Source organism: Glycine soja, chromosome 13 (assembly GCF_004193775.1).
Source record: "Glycine soja cultivar W05 chromosome 13, ASM419377v2, whole genome shotgun sequence".
NCBI lineage: Eukaryota > Viridiplantae > Streptophyta > Magnoliopsida > Fabales > Fabaceae > Glycine > Glycine soja.
In genome coordinates, this window is record NC_041014.1 from 21,846,852 (window position 1) to 21,866,414 (window position 19,563).

The 19,563-nt window shown below is 31.5% G+C and overlaps 2 protein-coding genes across 4 annotated transcripts; one reads left to right on the forward strand and one right to left on the reverse strand.

Annotated features, from left to right (window-relative positions):
- Positions 1-1,731: 1,731 nt before the first annotated feature.
- LOC114382794 (zinc finger CCCH domain-containing protein 64-like) lies at positions 1,732-6,332 on the reverse strand. Of its 3 annotated transcripts, none has more exons than XM_028342407.1 (12): positions 6,178-6,332; positions 5,800-6,073; positions 5,578-5,707; positions 5,314-5,433; positions 4,671-4,788; positions 4,087-4,523; positions 3,590-3,875; positions 3,175-3,268; positions 2,756-2,901; positions 2,345-2,589; positions 2,183-2,239; positions 1,732-2,084 (listed from the first exon to the last, which is right to left on the reverse strand). In XM_028342407.1, the coding sequence occupies exons 1-10, from the start codon at positions 6,247-6,249 to the stop codon at positions 2,461-2,463; spliced, it is 1,806 nt and encodes a 601-aa protein (XP_028198208.1). In that variant the 5' UTR covers positions 6,250-6,332; the 3' UTR covers positions 1,732-2,084; positions 2,183-2,239; positions 2,345-2,460. The 3 variants fall into 3 exon arrangements, with proteins under 3 accessions (XP_028198208.1, XP_028198209.1, XP_028198210.1); XM_028342408.1 differs by having other exon boundaries at positions 1,732-2,108; XM_028342409.1 differs by lacking the exons at positions 1,732-2,084; positions 2,183-2,239 and having other exon boundaries at positions 2,543-2,681.
- A 10,154-nt stretch (positions 6,333-16,486) lies between these two features.
- LOC114382708 (pathogen-associated molecular patterns-induced protein A70-like) lies at positions 16,487-17,621 on the forward strand. Its single transcript, XM_028342284.1, has one exon. It carries the CDS (start codon positions 16,576-16,578, stop codon positions 17,386-17,388), a length of 813 nt encoding a protein of 270 aa, XP_028198085.1. The 5' UTR covers positions 16,487-16,575; the 3' UTR covers positions 17,389-17,621.
- Positions 17,622-19,563: the final 1,942 nt, after the last annotated feature.

Genomic DNA, 19,563 nt, shown 5'->3' on the forward strand with positions numbered 1-19,563 from the left:
AGTCTTACAAGGGAGCAGAAAGCAAACTAATGGTTTTTATTTTTTTATCAGTTCAGAGATTATCAAAATCAGAGATATGAGGAATTAGATAATAGCTCTGGCCACTCTGAACCAAAAGTTTTTAATGACAGTTAAGATCGCAGCATCTAATGACTTTTTCAGGTTGATTATAACCCAACAATTGTTCAGTAAATTTAACTAGTATTGCAGCTATAAAGCAGTGGTCCATTTTTATTTTTCTTTTAAAGAAAAAATTGGCACAACCGAAAGAAAGTTGAGAGACGGGGCAACTGAAGAGGCTAAATTATGATTATAAGCAATATGTTGTGAAATGGACTGTTTCCGTCACATGAAAGCTTCTGAAAAGCCAATAAGGTACTAAATGTCATAAGAATCATAATCACTTAATACTTACTACGATTTCAGGTATGTAAAGGGAAAAGCTAGTTGTAAATTAATTTCATATAAGGAGGGAAATTAGGAAAATAAAGAAAATTGTGTGACAAAATAAACAATGTAATAAAAGGAGGGTGATTATAAAGGGTTTAAGGATATAGGAGATGAGATGAGGCAGAGAGAGACGTGTTAAAACAAAGGCAACTGAGGATTCAGGTGGTGAGGAAGGACGGTGCAGATTTGACGGCTAATTATTTAATTTCCTTCTACCAAGAAGAAATATCCGTGATTGTATTTTTGAATTGTAGTGAGCAGTGAGTGTGAGGGGCACATGCCTCAAGACAAAACCACAATGGTTCTATTGCCAGCCCGAGTGTGGAAACTTTGCTGTCATGAGTGTGGGGGTGCATCGGTAAACATTAAAATAAGAAAACTGTTTCACCAACCATCATTAGACGTAGTAGTTTCCACCATCAATCACGTGAATTATTTTAATTTAATAACAGATCTTAATTTTATTCCCAATAAAAAAAATTGTGATTTAGACAAAAGAAAATATAATAATTTCCACTTCTGGAGTTTAGATTATGTTTTCAATAAATTATGGATAAATTTTATCAAAAATAATTATCATCAAATTGAATAAGATTATCGTAAATAATAAAACTCTCTTGAACTATTTAACACAATTATATATCTAAATTTGAACTTGAAACATCTATGAAACAATTTATCCACCTATTTAATGGTAGCTTAGGTTTATAATAAGAAACTAATCTTTTATAACTTGTTATGTTTTAAATATGATTGTTTTTTAACAGAAATAGACGGAAAAAACATTACACGCTGTTTCCATATTGACGCTGGAGAAAATATTGACAAATGACCATGAAGATAAGACGAGATTGCATTTTACATATAACCTAAAAAAAAAGTGGAGAAAAAGTAATTCTGAACCATGCTTCAGAAAAAGAGTTACAATTTTTAGACACTTCACAATTTTAAATACTCATTAGCATTTATTATTCCTTTTTATCTTTTATTAGAAATTAGAAATGGATTCTTATCACTACATGAAATACTACCCCCTTATAATAAATTTTATCAATGTATATATTTCTATACTAAAACGTGAGATTCACCAATATAGTCTTAACGCATGACCATCTAAATTTTTTTTCCACTCGAGTCGAGAGGATCTATTCACCTTTCTATCACATATTATGCCTATATTTCTCCACTTTAGAATTAGTCCAGCAGGTTGGAAATGCAGGATGATATAGCCCTCAGATTATAACATATGGCCAGAAAAATACGAGTGAAAAGGCACGGTAATTTCGTAACAAAATGGAAAAGCCCAGTGAATTGAATTTTCCATAAAATGGTGGAAGCTGAGCTTTGAGAAAATACACAAATTGTACAAACTTTTAACACAACGCAACTGCAAGTACAAATCTTGTAAGATCTCAAGATTGAATAAAAAAGGTTACTGCTTCACGAGCAGAAGTTGAAGCGAATCTCCTCTCGCCCTCAACCTCCTTGCCTCTCGAAACAAATACAAATATCTTCTTAATTACGTACAAAAAGCAGGTGAAAATCGTTTCAAAACTTGAATGCAACAGCTGCTTGCTGACTGATGCTCATAGCCTAAGTTATAAAATGGCAACCTCGGCTTGGTGATTCTTTGCCTGAAAATAAGGTGCATGTAACATCTGACAAAAAAAATAGCAACGCAGGTTTTGAGACACAAGCTACAGGAAGTATAAGAAAGGAAAGTGAAGCTTACCACAGAAGCTGCTGACAAAAAAAGGTTACCAAATGAAATCCAGCAGGGCTGTAAAATCTGCTAAGCACCAATTCATTGATAAAAACGAAGAATTATAAAAATCAGTTGGTTCCAATAATCAAGCAAACAGGTTGATGATTACAAAATGAAACAAGTATGCACCTTTCAGTTTGGCATTCAGCACTGAATCAATTAGGGCATATAACCGAAAGATGAACAAGGAATCACCATAATCATGATGACTTTCTAGTAAATTAAGAATTCACTGTACGAACAATCTAACAGTTTGGATCATATTCTTGAAATCGGCTCTTGAAAACTTCAACAATTTTCATTTCTTCATCTTTGCTATGTTTGCGATTCCTCCAATCAGCATTATCTGCCATATTAAGCAACCCAGCCAGAACCTGATTCATGTTCACTAGTGTTAACTCTATCTGATAAATACAAAGAGTTGCAATCTTGTAACAAAAGCATGCTAATCATGGATGACCTCTTCCTGAAAAAGAATTTGTTTAGAAATATATTGATATGATTATACATTTACTCAGTGCATCACTATTAGAAGGCTACCTCACGACCAAATTGGGCAGGAAATTTCTCTTTCTCTTCAACATGATGCAGCAGAATTGTGCCTCCTGGGATTTGAGCATAGAACAAGCTTGAATCCCCATCAATTTGCGCCTTCAAAAACTTCCTTCCATCAGAAATGCTATCAACTGAGTTGCATAAAAGAACAACATAAGAATGTAGCAAAAAATCAAAAACACCCCCTCCCCCCACCCACCACACAAAAATAATAATAAATGCTCATCATCTTCAAAATAAATAAATTGAAGTTGATTTTTTCAAATCAGGTAATCAATGTCTGAGAATTGATATAGAGTCAATGAAAAACAAGGACATAAGTGAAAAGAACTTAATGGATCCAGGTCTGAAGCAGGCCACATAAGCTATGAAATATGAAGCATGCTCTGAAGAATAATACTTACATTTCTTAGTCACAAATTCAAATCGCAACTTCTGTGCAGCTAAATTGAAAATTTTCTCGGCCATAATTGCTTTGGAAGATGGAATGGGAATGGCCTACATAAAAGAGTAGAAAGTCAGTGGGAGACAATCTAAAACAACAGTCAATCAAATAAAAATTGAACTAATATAATCTTCCATGAGGAAAAAAAAACAAACTTAATCGACAAACTACTACTGATAAAGCTGAAAATAACTAACCAACCAAATGGAGAAGAGATTGGTTATCCAAAATTAAATTACGCAAATTATAAAAGGGGAAAGTGGACAGGCAAGGCAACAAAGAGGTAGGGCAGAGAGGAAAGCAAGTCAGATCATTAAATGAAATGTAAAGATCATGTCCTTTTGAGAATTTCCACTATCGACAGAAAATTCTACCTGAAGATTGGCATGAGTGCCACGTACGGAGACCCACTCAAAAAAGATGACTTCCTTCTCTTGGCTCTTGCAGTAACTCTTGAGACTGTTCTGAAACCTAGAGAGCTCTATTTCAGATTCAGAAGACATGGATAAGGTACTAGGCATATGCTCGACTGGTATAATCAGTACATGGTCTTCAACAAGTGGACCTTTAGCCAGTGCCAAGTAGTAATTTTCCCCAATGCTTATGATTAAATGTGACTCCACATTTGGGCTTGACAAGCAAAACCAACATTCCTTTGACCTGCAGTTGTATTTTAGGATATATTTGTCAATGACTAAACGTTAAAGGGAACAAGGAAGAATCAAATAAATAAATAAATGAGGAATAACTGAATAACAAAATCTAATATTTATTACATTAATATTAACAAAATACAGAAACTTACAAATCAAGGATCACTAAACAACAGAATGCAAATTGATTATAGAACATAGTAAGTCCAAAGACAAACCTGCCAGATCCAGGCCTCCTAGAAGGAAGCCTACCACCCTCATCCTGCAAGCTGTGCTTAAAGTTGCAATCTGGACCCCTTTCACATTTTCCCTTGTTCAAAAAATCAAAACAAACACCTCTCATACACTGCTCCCTTGCATCTGTATCATGTCGAAAATTGCACTTCTCTCCTCGTGGACAAGAACCAGAAGAAACAAATTTGAAACACAATTTATCACCGTGTCCAGCTTCATGTTTTTGTCGCTTTTGAGAAACATCATATCTCCAATATTGAGGATCAGAGATAGAATCACTGGATCTTTTTGTTGAATCCATTGGAGAAGTTCTTTTCTCCTCATATGTGTATGGTGATAAGGTGGTATTTGTGGTTTTCATGGCAATCTCAGTTGAAGACATGGTGGATGCAGGTGTGGGGGAGATTGCATGAATAAATTTCTGAAATGTAGAAGCAAATAAAATGTTACAGCACTGAAAAGCTATTAACCATTAAGGGAGTGACAAAAGGGCAAGCTAATTTTTTGATTAAAAAAATAAAGTACTATCTGAAATCAGAGATGTCAATAAAGACAAAAGGCCAAATACCTGCTTATCTTTATTTCCAACAGACGCAAGCCCTATGAAACGAGTGACATGCACAGCATCAACATTGGAATATGGTTCGCGGGCATAGTATATACCTTTAGTGCCTGCAATGTGATAACTACCCCCAAAAAAATCATGAGAAAAAAATTGCAAAGAACAGAATCAGGTCTTCTTTACAAAGGCCACAAGAGAGACCACAAAAAGACACATTTGGCACACCAAATTCCTGCAGAAAATATGACAAATCCTGATCTAGTGATCTTCGTGATACCCCCTCCTAGTATTATAACTTTAATTAATCTTTTGGTCATCAGTAACCAAATCCCATTCTTGTTTTACCACTTGTGAGATTGTCATTCCCAGTTTCAAGGATTACAAATACAATGTTAATTTTACCATGCCACAACAAGTATAATAAACACAATAGAACACAAAAAGTCGCATATTTGAACAAGGAACCAGAGGCCTTACCCTGTCAAATCTCAAGTGCACCACCCAATTCCAACCAAATAATGTGAAATGCGGTTTAAGCATACAATCCCATTTGTTAAATATAAAATGCCTAATCTGATTACCACTATTACAGTAGTTGAACATAAAATTTTCAGCAAGCAAAGATAGCTGTTGTCTATCGAACAATTACCGTGGTTTGATCTCTTGTACTAACTCCGATACGGTTGAATCACCGCCTGCAGCATCAGAGAGTCCGGCAGGAATGTCCGAATCAGCTGCTCTATTGGTGACCCCACTCGGCCATTCATTAGTAATAATGAATCAAGGAAGTGAACAAACAGATACAGATTACATCAAGCCTATCTACATAGCTCATATACAATGCAAGAAGTAACTAACTAACTAACTGTTTCTCTAATCTCTACGTGAGTAATGCACATGAATTGAAGGATATGTCAAGAACAAATCAACAATTCCAGGTTCCTCGGCAATTGCTCGCAATGCATCAACATCGTCTTCAGTGTAAGTTCCAAACTGTTGAGCACTGGAAGACTTCCTACCAGATAAATAGGCCACGGATAACCCTACATATAACTGCAACATATAAGACACGGAATTCGCGAAACCGACTAAGGTCCAAATAAAATTGCCAAGGAAAAAGAGAAAAGGTTGGTACCGAAGAGGGAGAATTTGCCACTGCCTTTCAGCCAGTACAAGTTGTGGCAAACCTTGAAGCCATCCATCTTGAAGCCTTGGTTGGCGGAGTCCTTGGAAGCTTGCAGGAGAAGTTTGGGGGCGGCGACGCCGTAGTCGCCGACGAAGTAGGTCGGGAGAGGAAAGTGGGACCCACCTTCGATGTATTTCGTGAAGTCCTCGAGCTGCTCCGGTGAGTCAGGGAAGAACTGACCCACGCACAAGAGGGCGTCGAATGGACCTGCAGATTTGTTCACCTACAATACAACAACCACGTCAAATGAAATGAAATGGATTCGGTGCCATGTCACGCCTCCGAGTGAGTAATGATGGAAAAAAAAACCCTAGGGAAAGAGAGGACCGATGAGACGCGCTTGAAAAGCTGATTCAGGCGGCCTAAAACGTCGCCGCATAGTAGGATTCTGGGGGCCATGACGATGACGGAACCTCTTCACACTAACTAAGCTCACCGTTGCGTCGGAGCGACCTGGCTTTGATTCTATCTCAGGCGTTTCCAACAGTAAATAAATTTAAATTTAATTTATAAACAAAAATGTAAACGCTCTCGGTTTGCTTCTTCCAATAAAAAAAATCATTTTATTACTATCACTCTATGGATTTTTAATATAATTTAAATTATATAAAATTACTTATTTAAGTACATCTTTAATTTTTTTTAAATAATTTCGTAACTTAATTTTTAAAAATAAAAGAAGAAAAGCATTAGGGCATGACTAGTTTATGAAAATATATATATATATATAGAGACTATTTTTTATTTTTATTTTTATTATAATTATAAATATCGGTTTTTGGCTAGCTAACATTTATTTATTAACTTATTGTTTATCATACTAAAACTTTTTTTTAACTCGGAAAGTTAGATAGATTCTCACATTCTGTTATGAAAATAATTTTGTGAGAAATACAACTTAAAAATATTTCAGGAATCCTGGGAATGTTATTTTTCAAAAACTAAACCAAATATGAAAACAAACATTTACAAGTTCAAAATTTCGAAAAATAGATTATTAATGTAATTCCTTTTTTATAAAATGTGTTTTTTTATAAATTAAAAAAAGCTAAACATTAAAAAAATATTTTTTTTTCATTTTTTTAGTTACTGGCCACATAGTGACTTGTTATCCCACGGGCTAGCGGTATGCATCCGCTGGTTAGAAAATTTGGGCTCATTTATGTTATGATCATGGAATTTCTTAATTACACTGAATTTCTAGAATCCAAATAGTTTAGAATCTTAGAAAAGTGTAACTTACATTTTTGTAGTTTCAAAAACTGGTGGTATTTGATGTTTGATGTATGGGGTAGAATGTTTAATATGTTTGGGATTCTTTACCAACCCACTGATCTTTCAACCTTTATGTTTATAATTATAATATATAATACGATTTTAGCACTGTGAATGGACCTACAACAGCGTATTGATTTATGACTAGAGTTTTATTTTCAGTGATAGTGGGTGCTGAGTGCTGAAACATTTGGTTGCTTCATTCCTTTCTCTATCTACTTTAAAAGAAAATGAAATGACTGGTTGGTCTTGGTCTAGTAATGTCAGATGCCAAGCCTTAAAGCTGATTAAATCATCATCTACTTGGACTATATAACTATATAAGATACGTTTTGTGGAACGTTGAACATGACTTGATTTTCAATAAAATTTGAACGGATGAAATTAATAGTTTTATATTTTTGTTTTCTTGTTGATCAAATGGCATTTTCATATTATACAAATGAGTTTTTGAACTCTTTTGATTTAAATTGATAATCAATATTTTACATCATATCGCATTTTAATAAGTTATATATATAGTTTAATCCTTACTCCAGAGTTCTTTTGGGAATATATTTTGCATGTAATTATATTAATCGATTTAGGTTGCACTAAGGTAAATTCTATTTTACTATTTTAATGGCTAATGCTCCTTTTTTAATGTATCCCCTTTTGGTTTTGTGTTTTACTATAATTTTAAAGTTTGAGTAAAATAAAATGTTAAACTTTATTAATTTAATTACAATTTTAAATCTATTAACAATGATTTAATTGTAATTTTTTCACTTCAAATCAAACTTTATGTAATTTTGGTTACACAAAAAAATAAAGAGTAAATTAACAAGTATTCAACTAAAAAATAAAATGTAGTTTGCCAAAAGCGAATGCTAGTTAGGTGTGATTTGCACTAGGTCAAGCTTATTATTTAGTTTAATTGATTTATTATATATCCAAAATTGATAGTGTAATTGATTTATATATAACTAAAAAATGAGTCAAGTCAAGTAAAACATGATTTGAATTGATTCAGTTACATTATAAAACACTTCAACTTGAACTTGATTTAATTTAAGCTTATAAAACACTTGATTTAGATTATTAATTCAATTTGAATTAAAATTATTATCATGTTGTTTATTTATTTCATACAATAATAAAGTTAATTATTATGAAAATAATTGCATACACAAAAAAAGTATATAATGATTATAAATCAAACAAGTCAAACTATATTAGTTTAAGGCTAACTCATTTATTTAAAGAGCTAAAGTTAAACTCATTAAAATCATAAATCAAGATTCAATAAAGTAATTATCAAATTGAGTCTCACAGTAATTAATTTTAAGTTTGATTTAATTTATTGTGAATCCTAGATTCATCGGTGGGAGTGACTATTAATAACTCTAGCAGAATATTGTATTTTTTTTTCATTTTTTTATCTTTTTTAAATTTTAATTAATCTTTAAACTTATATTTAGCTGGACCTTATATTAAAACAATAATAAACATCTACTTAACTGTTAAACTTGGTCCTCTTTGTGCCTTTTTTTAAGTCTTTTAATCTCCTAAAAACCTTCTTAAAATATCTCTTATTTTATAACGGATGTGGATGTAATAAATTAAATCATAATGACTTACTTAACAATTGTAATATATGTCTATAATATTTATATTGATGTGGGTTTATACTTAGTTGGTAACTAACTATAACGATACAATTTACAAAGTTGTTATTTTTAACATTACTTTTTTAAATTAAAAATAAGTACGTGTAACATCATTAAACTAATTATAGTTAAAATATTTGAAGTATTATAATATTCTTTTGGAAAAGCCGAATCCTTCTTACTTTTTTGGGGTCCGGTGAGTCATTCATATATCATTTATTGTATCTAAATATTATAAAGAATTAGGTTAAATTATTAAATTCGTTCTTATAATTTCATAATTTTTATTTTTTTAGTTTTTATAATTTGAAAATGATATTTTTAGTTCTTATAGTTTAAATTTTTGGCAAAATTATACTTTTGATCTCTTAGTTTATCTCCAATTTTGGATTTGGTTCCCCTATAATTTAATTCACAAATTTGGTCCCCAATTTTATAAATCCTGCAAAATTGGTTCAGGAAGTCTGATTTGGACGTTGACCGTTAACCTCAGATGTTGACTACCACGTGTCAACATCTGAGTGGTTCCCTGTAAAGACTTCATTTTTTTAGGTAAAGTTGCACTTTTGGTTTTCCAGTTTTACTCAAATTTTGATTTTGATCCCCTTATAATTTAATTCGCACATTTGGTCCCCCAGTTTTATAAATCCCTTTTATAATTTCAGCTAAATTTCATTACTGAAGAAGTTGTATTTCAAATTTCAAACAAAAATACAATTGTTATACATAAACCACTTAAGCAGTCGTATACACATAATACCGCATGGGGGAGCAAAAAAAGAAAAAAATAGGAGGTTATTACAGAATCTGTGTAAGAGATTTGAAAATTTCAGACCCACGTTGGGATTCATGCGTCACTTTTTTCAAGTTGAGCAACCTCGGAAGTGGGAGAGAGACATAGAGTGATTTTTCTCTGGGTCTAAGTGAGTGAAAAACTTACGATGAAAAAGAAGTGCGAGATTTATCAAGACCTACCATGTCTCTAGCACCAGTGGCTAAACCATTAAAAAAGACCAATTTTGCAGGAACAATTTATAGAGAGATTTATAAAACTGGGGGACTAAATGTATGAATTAAACTATATATAGGGAAACCAAAATCGAAATTGAAGTAAAACTGAGGGACCAAAAGTGTAATTTTACCTAAAAAAAAATAAAATCTTTTATCGAAAACCACTCAGACGTTAACACATGTCATTGACATATGACATTGACACGTAAAAGTCACATGACATTGACACGTAAAAGTCACATGACATTGACACGTGATAGTTCAACGTTCAAAACTAACAAAATAAACTAACAAAATAAGAATCATACAAAACAATAATTTAATCAAAGAAGTGTTTGGCACTTTACAAAAATAAAGTAATAGTTATTATTTTCAAACCAATAAAGGGACGGATGGACGTGCAATTTCAACAAATGTTTTTGTTCCTATAATATATTTGTTTTGTTTTTATTCTTATAATTTTTTTTTAAAAAAATCATCCTTGTATTTTTTTTTAAATCCTTGTAATATTTTATTTTCATATATATATATATATATATATATATATATATATATGTTAAAATATATTTCTTATTATTCCTATAAATATGAACAAATTTGGTTTTCATCCTTCGAAAATTTTGGTTTGTTTTTTTCCTTATATTCTATAAATGTGTCATTTTATTTTGAAGGAGATATATCAAGTGGCATTATTTTTTTATTTCAAAATTTAAAATATGAATTATGAGTTAAAATTGCCACAAATTGTATTAAAAATAAAAAATACAATAATATAGTTTGTGGGGCTTCTCAACCGCCACAATTTGTAAACAAATACTACCTGAACCACCATCACCACCACACCTAAACCAAACAGCCACCACCTCCAACCAATAAGTCCCAAATCCTAACTCCCAAATCAGACATCCCCACCCCCAAATTTGAAATCCTAACCACCATCACCACCAGACCTGAACCAAACAACAGATCAATTGCGAAAACGAAACACTCACGGTAATCTCAGCGAGAAACGCGTCGAGATCATCGGCGCTTATTCTAGAAGCAGCTTCGGCCACCGTCACCTTCGGCTTCTTCGATTTCTTCTGCTTCGCCTTCTTCACCTCCTGAAAGGCGCTGGCTTCATGCTCGGCATCGCCGTCGTCTTCGTCGTCGGAATGCCATTTCGATCTGCTTAGAGCGGCGGCTGAAGCTGTTTCAGCCTCGGCACCGTTTTCAGAGTTCAGACCCTCGAAAACCCCACTGGAAGAGAGACGAAGCAAGGGGCAAGAGCGGAGGGCGCGCGCGGGATGGTTCAGATCGCGAGGAGGAGGAAGAAGGGACGGCCGTCGAAGGCGGATCTGGCGCGCCGCGCGAGAAGAAGCTCAAGCTCATGGTGAAGCTGAACCCGGAAAAAAAAAAGTTTAAATTACTCCTTTTTGGAATCTATTGTTTCACCACTCTTACATTTTAAGAGTCTACGTTGAAAGTTTCTATAGTTTAGGTTTTACTTTTATTTGTATTTTATTTTTTTTTTTATAATTTGAAAGTGATATTTTTAGTTATTATATTTTATATTTTATTTATTTTTAATTTTTATTATCTAAATATTAATAATATTATTAATTATAATTAATTATAAAAATATTAGTAAATAATTTATAATTAATTTATCATAAAATAATTTATAATAAAAAATAGTTAATAATTTATAATTAATTGTTTATATATTTTTTATAATAAAAACTAAAAGGTAATTAAAATATATATTATAGAAATTAAAAAGAGATTTTTTAAATTATATGAATTAAAAGAAAATTAAAATATAACTATAAAGATTAAAAAAACACTTTTAAATTATAGAAAAAGAAAAAAATTAAATGTAAATTATATAGACTAAAATCTGATAAAGATTAAAATAATAAGAATAATAAAACTATAGAAAGAAGTCATTTAACTTTAAAAAATTTACAACGAGACGCAAAAATTTTAAAATAATGATACTTAGTATATGATATAATCAAATTTGACTTCAAATAAAAAAATGATACATTTACATAATATAAGAAAAAATAGATAAAAAAAATTTACATCAAGGAAATTGAATTTTTCATATTTATAAGAATTAAAAATATATTTTATTAATAATTTATAATTTTTTTATCACATTATTTATATCCTTTATATCCTATCTAAACACTTTTTTCCTCTTTGGTTTAACTTAATATCTAATAGTAGCATATAAGCATGGAGCCATCATTTTCCAGGAAAAAGTTAAAGGGAAATAAGTTTCTGCCTTTTATGGTAGCGGTGGATAGTGGATCAATGTGAAAACTGAAAACACATTGTCTCTGCTGGCCAAGTGGGTGATACGGCATGTGCCGCTCCTGGTCTTAACATGGGAAACATCGACAATTCGACATTCCATGCATGTAGCAAATGTGAAAGCTCATATACAAGTTAATTTATCTGTATTAGCATCACAAAATTCATTTACAAAAGAAAAATAATGCATAAAATTATCCAATAAATTAAAATGTCCACATCAAGTTGGTTCGACGCACAGCAACATGGATTTTTTTTTTCGGTTTGATAATCAAACTTCTTAATATGTCACTTAGATGTATTTGATTTAAAAGATGAAAATAAAAGATATTTTTTTAATTAAAATAGAATATAAAATATGTGTATTTCATAAAAAAAATACAAAATTTCTTTCTAAATATTTCTCTTCTCTGTACTAAATACATTATTAGAAACCAACATCAAATTCCTTATTATTTGGAATATGGTTAGATAATACCAACTATTTGTATGATGCATATAAGTATATAACTCCATAAGCTAGCTAATTGAATGGGTGATAATTTTTTAACGTTCTGCCCTAAAAGCTTTATAGATGATTTCTAATTAAATCTCTAACTTAGTTCTTTACATATAAAATCAAATGTCTAAAATACTCGTACATGGTAGTTAGAAAGTATTAAAAAAATCAACATCAGACTGGGGCATGTTGCAATGAGGTTGGTTTGTAAGGAAAAAACTAATAAAAGAAAAGTCCACAACAATAAATATATATAAGACTTCATGTGCATTACTGTACGTTCGGCGTGAACTAAATAAATAACATGACTTCTCAAGAGTAGACTATATTGGTCGTCGTGGGGAATTAGCAGCTACAAATATGAGCAATAAATGTTAGGGCTTGTTGTGAAACACGTGGATTGAAGTTACGTTAGACTTTGTGCAGCAAATTTTGCATGTTGATATGATGTGGCAGGTGATTAAGCACTGGAAAAGTGATTGGGAAGGATGGTATTCATATGTACTTATGCCTCTACGAGAAAGGTAAGGGTGGTTGATAAAAACTTCGTACCCCATTGTCCAAAGGCTCTTCGCTATGTGTAAAGAGGCTGTTTCCAGATTCGAACCCATGACCAACAAGTCACCATTCCTTTGAAGGGAGAAGCAAATTCATGTGGGGTATTTAACTGCATCTCACTTATTTTGGTTGTAAAAACATTAGGTACTGCTGGTACCAATAACCATTCCTTTGTAGGGAGAAGCAAATTCATGTGGGGTATTTAACTGTATCTCACTTAATTTGGTTGTAAAAACATTAGGTACTGCTGGTACCAATTATATTTATATATGTTCTTTTTAATTAGCTGGAAAAAAAAAATATTGGTCGTCGTGTGATCGACAATAATATGGCCTACTCATTTACAATTTCTAATAGAAACAAGAACACATGGCACGTCATGACTACACACTACAACATGTTCATGCAACAACAATTCTTATTCAACCCTGCGATTGCACATGTTAGCATATGGCAAACTTTATGGACACACGAGTGCCCATTCCTGATGCGAACCAAACCAGTAAATACGTTCGTCTTGTGCTTTAATTTAAAAGGTTAGCTATAATGTGAAAAGAAGAAAAGTGTATATTCTGCGCAACGTTAATTTAATTAATATGCTACCATAATCATACTAAACTAAAGTGTTTAAATCTCAATTAAATCTTTTTAAATTAACAAGTTGATTAAAAATAATCAAATTGAAAGTTAAAATTTTTAAAAATATTTATATTGTAGTCTGGTTCAGTTTTTTTTTTATTAAAATTGAGAAAAATCTAATTAAACCGTATATATCTGTCAAAAGGATCTAATTCAATTAGTTAAAAAAACAAAAAAAATTATATTGTGTTTGTACTCCCATCAATAAAAAAACATAAATCATTACATAGTTATATTGATTTAAACTTTTGATATGTACCCTAAAGTATGAGTTTACAACATTAATAATATATGACTAATTGACTATGAAATAATTTGTAATATATTTTTCTTATAAAAGGTTTGTAATGTAATTATTATTATACATGATTTTTTATTGATCTATTTTTTTATAACGAAAATGTCATTTTCGATAACTAATTACAACTTAATTAGTTATTAGATATATTCTACGTTGACTATTAAAAAATATTCAATCAAACTAAACCTCCCAATATTAGTTTAATTTGATTCGTATATAATATTATATTTATTACATTTTTTATTTTTGGTCAGACAATTTTTTTATTTAAAAAGACTTAATTATATTTTTAGTTTCTGAAATAATTTAGTTTTGGTTCCCAAAATTAGTTACAGTTCTATAACTACAACTATTTTTAAATAAAAATAAGTTTTTGAAATAACACTGATTATTATTTTTACATAACTAGTTATATAAAAATAATTATACTTATAGTTATTTTTTAAAAACTAATTATTTTGAGCAGCCGTCCTGAACCAAATGTTACGTGAGTTGTACAAAGAAAATTGCAACCTTCGTCCTCCGCCCAACACGAAGAACTAGCTAGCGCCGTGAAAGACCTCTAGAAGACTCAGCTAAAATTAATTTGTCATAAAATAAATAAACTATATATTTTCAACTAACAAAATATATTTTATTTCTTTTATAAACAAGCTCTTTTGTATTTTATTTTTTTTTTAAAAATAAAATTGGCTGTCGTCATTTAGAAAGATAACACATTGACAATGAAATTAGGTACATTTCGACTTTCCACTCATTTCCTTCCAGCGCTGGAACGGAGTCTTGGACCTCATGATTTTTCTCCCCCGCTTCATAAGGTATGCAGGTGAGTGATGGTGTGTTTGATTTATAGAATAAAAATAAAAGATTTTTTTTGATTAAAATAAAATATAAAAATTATTAGTGCCATTAAAAATATAAAATTTTTCTGTAATATTATTTACATTTTTCCTTCCGAACACACACTGAAGCAGCAGCAGAAAAACAATCCTTTCAAGGGATTAGTTAATTAACTAGTTGCTTTTGTCTCTTTCCTTAAAGGGGATGCCACTAGATCTTTCCAGTTTAATTCCAAGTTACGTGTTGTTAAAAAAAAATACTTACTCTGTTTTGAGTTAAATATAATTAACTTCGGTGCTTTACGTGTTCCAAGTTACGTAGTATTACTTTTTTCAATTTCGTTCACTCTACAATTTCTACTACGATCATTGTAAAACTAATAAATTGATTTTTTTTTTCTTTTAAAAGAGATGAAAAACTAAATACATCACCAAGAAAAAGATAATTTAATCACGATCAATTTGTTTCTAGATTTTCAGAAAAATTGTTCCCAGTTCCTTCGAAATTCGAAACTTGTTTTAAAATGGAAGTAATCTATGATGTAACGTCATTATTTGGTGCCACTTCAAGAAGAAACAGACAGAAAAAACAAAGGAAAAGAAAATTAAATAAATGACTGATCGATGGACACACACATAATCTTTTTTGTTACGTTGTATCTATGTGTTCGTAAAGAATGTATACACGACAAATGTACCCATCATCAAGTAGTCTTTTTAATTTTTAGTTTACTATCTTGATTAACTATCTTTAACGAGTCATTATTATTATTTAAATATGTTCATGTAGCTACATCAAACCTAAGATTTAACATATCTAACCCAAAAACATCGAATTGAAGTAAATGTAATTTATCTTTTCAGCTCTATCTTGGAATTTTTATTCAAGGACCCTCTCCCCCCTTCTAGTAATAGTCACTCTTGCCTTATGTGTCCATTAATTCGATATTATGGGTGATATAATGTTAGTAATGGATTAATAATAGACACTCGATTGGCAATGGGTATGTATTGAAGGTCTCGAGTTGATCGATACAATATAATTTTTCGATTTCGAGTGCATAAACATAAAAAGACTTGAAGTCTAGGTTTGATCGATTGTTAACCGGTGTGTTACACAATCTTTCGTTCTTAAATACAAAATGATTTAAAGTATGATATCGCGATCAATCGGTGAAATACATAAACTTTGATCCGAGTATATAAATACAAAGAGACTCGAAGTACAATACCAATTGACGATTGATGAATATTCTACAAAGTAATTGAGTTAATTAATATAATTTAATTACTCTCTTAATTTCATGTTTTAGTTTCTTTCTATTTCATCCTTTTCCTATCTTCTTTTATATTATTTTAAATTTTCTTTCTATGTTCATCTTTATACACGTAATAAATAAATATAAAAAATGGGGAGTAAGTAACATGTTGATTTCCGTATTTAATTAAGAGTAAAGGTTGGAGAAAAAGAAAAAAAAAACGGGTGGTCATGGAACGTGGAGAAGAAAGAAAACGACAAAGTGGAAAAAGAAGTAAACGTCAACTTTAAAGTAACTATAGTGGCTGAGTGATAGCATCAAAATCTAGGTATTTACACCGCACAATATTATGAGATTGCAGTAGCAGTGTTTGCTTTGCTCAAGTCTCAGCGATATGATGGCAGACCCAGCAAGTTTCATAGCAAGCTGGTTAACTCCTTCTTACCTCTTCATCTTGGTCAACCTCGTCATAGGCACCATAGCCATCACTTCTCGCTTCAGTTCCACGCCCAAAAACCAACAAGCCCACCACCCCCAACCACTCAGCTCCTTCAATACCCATCATCACCAACCCAACTGCACTCAGCCCCAACTCCTTCCAATACCCTCACTGTTGCAGCGAGTCACGTCCTTCAACCTCTCCCTCCACAAACACCAACCCACACCTCCAGAAACACAACATCTGCATCCCGAACCCCAACCCCAACCTGAAAAGCCGCCGGAACTGCTTCGGACTCCCTCACTCTTGGAGCGACTCAGGTCCTTCCATAATCTTTCTCTCCACAAACATGTCCAACCCGAGCCAGAGCCAGAGCCAGAACCTGAACCTGAAAAGCCGGAACTGGTTCGGAGTCCCTCGCTCTTGCAGCGGATTCAGTCCATAAACTTCTCCCATCTCTACAGATCCGACTTCAGTCACCGAGATGATGAGGATCCGGATTCGGGTTCGGATCCGGGTCGCGGTTCGGGAAAGGCGGCGGAGATGAGGAAATCGGCGAGCGTGAGAGGGGGTTTGACGAATAGCGAGTGGGAGGAGGTCGAGAAGCGGAGGCCGCAGACGGCGAGGCCGGTTGAAACGACGACGTCGTGGAGAGAAGACGAAGAAGTAGACGCCAAAGCTGACGATTTCATCAACAGGTTCAAGAAACAGTTGAGGTTGCAGAGGATTGATTCCCTTCTCCGTTACAGAGGAGGTAACTCATCATGAGTAAAGAAAAACCCGCCCTAATCTTCCTTGCGCCTGCGTCGTTGCCTCAAGTTGTTCTGACGTTAAAGTTTGTTGGTTTTCAAATGTTTGTATAGTACTGCGTGCTACTAGGTTGGTGTGGCAAAGTTCTTGTCTTAGTAATCATGTCATGTATGTCTAATATTAATAATAGACTTGTGTAGGCATACACAAATTGATAATAAATTTGATATTATTAATAAATTTAATATTAATTAAATGAGTAAATATAAATATATAATTATACGAGACGATATATTTTTTTAACATCATTTGTTTCATACTTAAATATAAATTCAAATTATGAATAACTTAATTAAAAAACACAAAATCCTGTCACTTAATTGTGGATAATAATACTACAAGAAACAGGCGCGTAGTGGCCAACTACGTACTTCACGTCACAAAAAATTACTGTACAAGATTCTACCTTCCATCATGCATGCCACTTTTTGTTTAACAAAATTTAGAGGATTATTATAGATATTTTATGTTATATTTTTTAATTAAAATTATACTTACTCTTTTAATAATTGACATGTAAAAAGTACGTCAAGAAGGTAAATAGTGACACTACGGATAAAACAATTATCAGTGACATTCAATTTTTTTTTAAAAAAGCAATTAATGTAAAAAAGAATTATATATTATTTTACTTCTGCATGTTGTAACAAAAAAAATATATTAGTGTAACAAAAAAAATACTGCTGCATATGTCAATGAAAATTATGGTAAAAACATTTGATTAGTTTTATTAATGTGAATGTATCATTTTGTTAATAAATTCTTTTTGATATTATTGAGTTTATAACTTTTAAAGCATTTGTTGATCTTATAATTCTTTTTCTTCTATAGGCAAAATATTTTTTGATCTTATCCGTCCATGCAGGAGCTGATTAGGACTCGTCCATTCAGGAAAAAAAAAAAAAAAAAAAACTGATTAGGAGTCGTGAATTTTTGTTTCAATATTTCTTATCATTAAAAGGATTAACGACTTTTGGTCAAGATCAAATTAGCTTTTTGAAAAACGCAATGACTATAACCTAACTTTGCCTGCTTGTATTTTGGAATAATTGACTTTTTGTCATTTGATTTACTTATTGGAAAATACTAACAAGTATCTTAATCATATTGGTTGAAGGATCGAAAGTAAAAATAATTTTATTGAAAGGTGAAAATTTAAGTTATTTATCATCTTTTTATATTTTCTTATACTTTATATCACAGATATTTTATCTTAGGAAATACTAGCTATGCTCTCTCAAAGACTCTCTTTTGGTTATAATTTTTTATCTTAGGAAATACTAGCTATGCTCTCTCAAAGACTCTCTTTTGGTTATAATTTTTTGAAATTATTAATTTTAGTGAGTTTTGATTCTTATTTAATATAAATCAGGAAATATAATTATTAAATGAGAATAAAAATCTACCAAAATTTGAAATTTTCAACAAATTATAACCAATCATAAAAAAAATCTTTGAAAGAGAGAATTAGAGTAAAGAATGCAACTAACATTTATGTTTTCCTTTTTTAATTCCTTTAATCAATGACATACATCAGAGTATTAATTAGCAAGACACTTACTCATTTAATATTTTTCTCACAAAACTATTATAGGGTGTACATGTCAAATTACAAATTTACCCAAAAGGTAAAACTTACTTCCATCTAACATGAATTTAATTCCATGACACCATAAGTTTTTTCGAACTCTGAAATCAACATGAGATAATAATTATAATGAATAAAATAAGTTTTAAAATTTGATAAACAGTGTCGTTCTCATTCGATGCGGTGATAGAAAAATCCAATTATGGTATCTGCAAAATTGTATATATATATATATATATATATATAACAACCACAAATTTATTCACACAACAAAAGAATATTCCAGTAAATAAAACATCAACACTTCATGACATTATATTCTTGAACAAACAATTATCATAAACATAACTTAGTGATTCTCATAATCACTAGACTCAATTTTTTAGTTGTCAGAACCGGATATATCACACATTCTTTAAAATATTTATGAGTTCGTATTCATGCAGTGACATCTTAGTGTCTTTTCCATCGTAGATGGAAGTATCCAGAATCTGAATCTCTCTCCCTCCCATCCTAGATGGAGATATCTCATGTCTCTTCCTCAT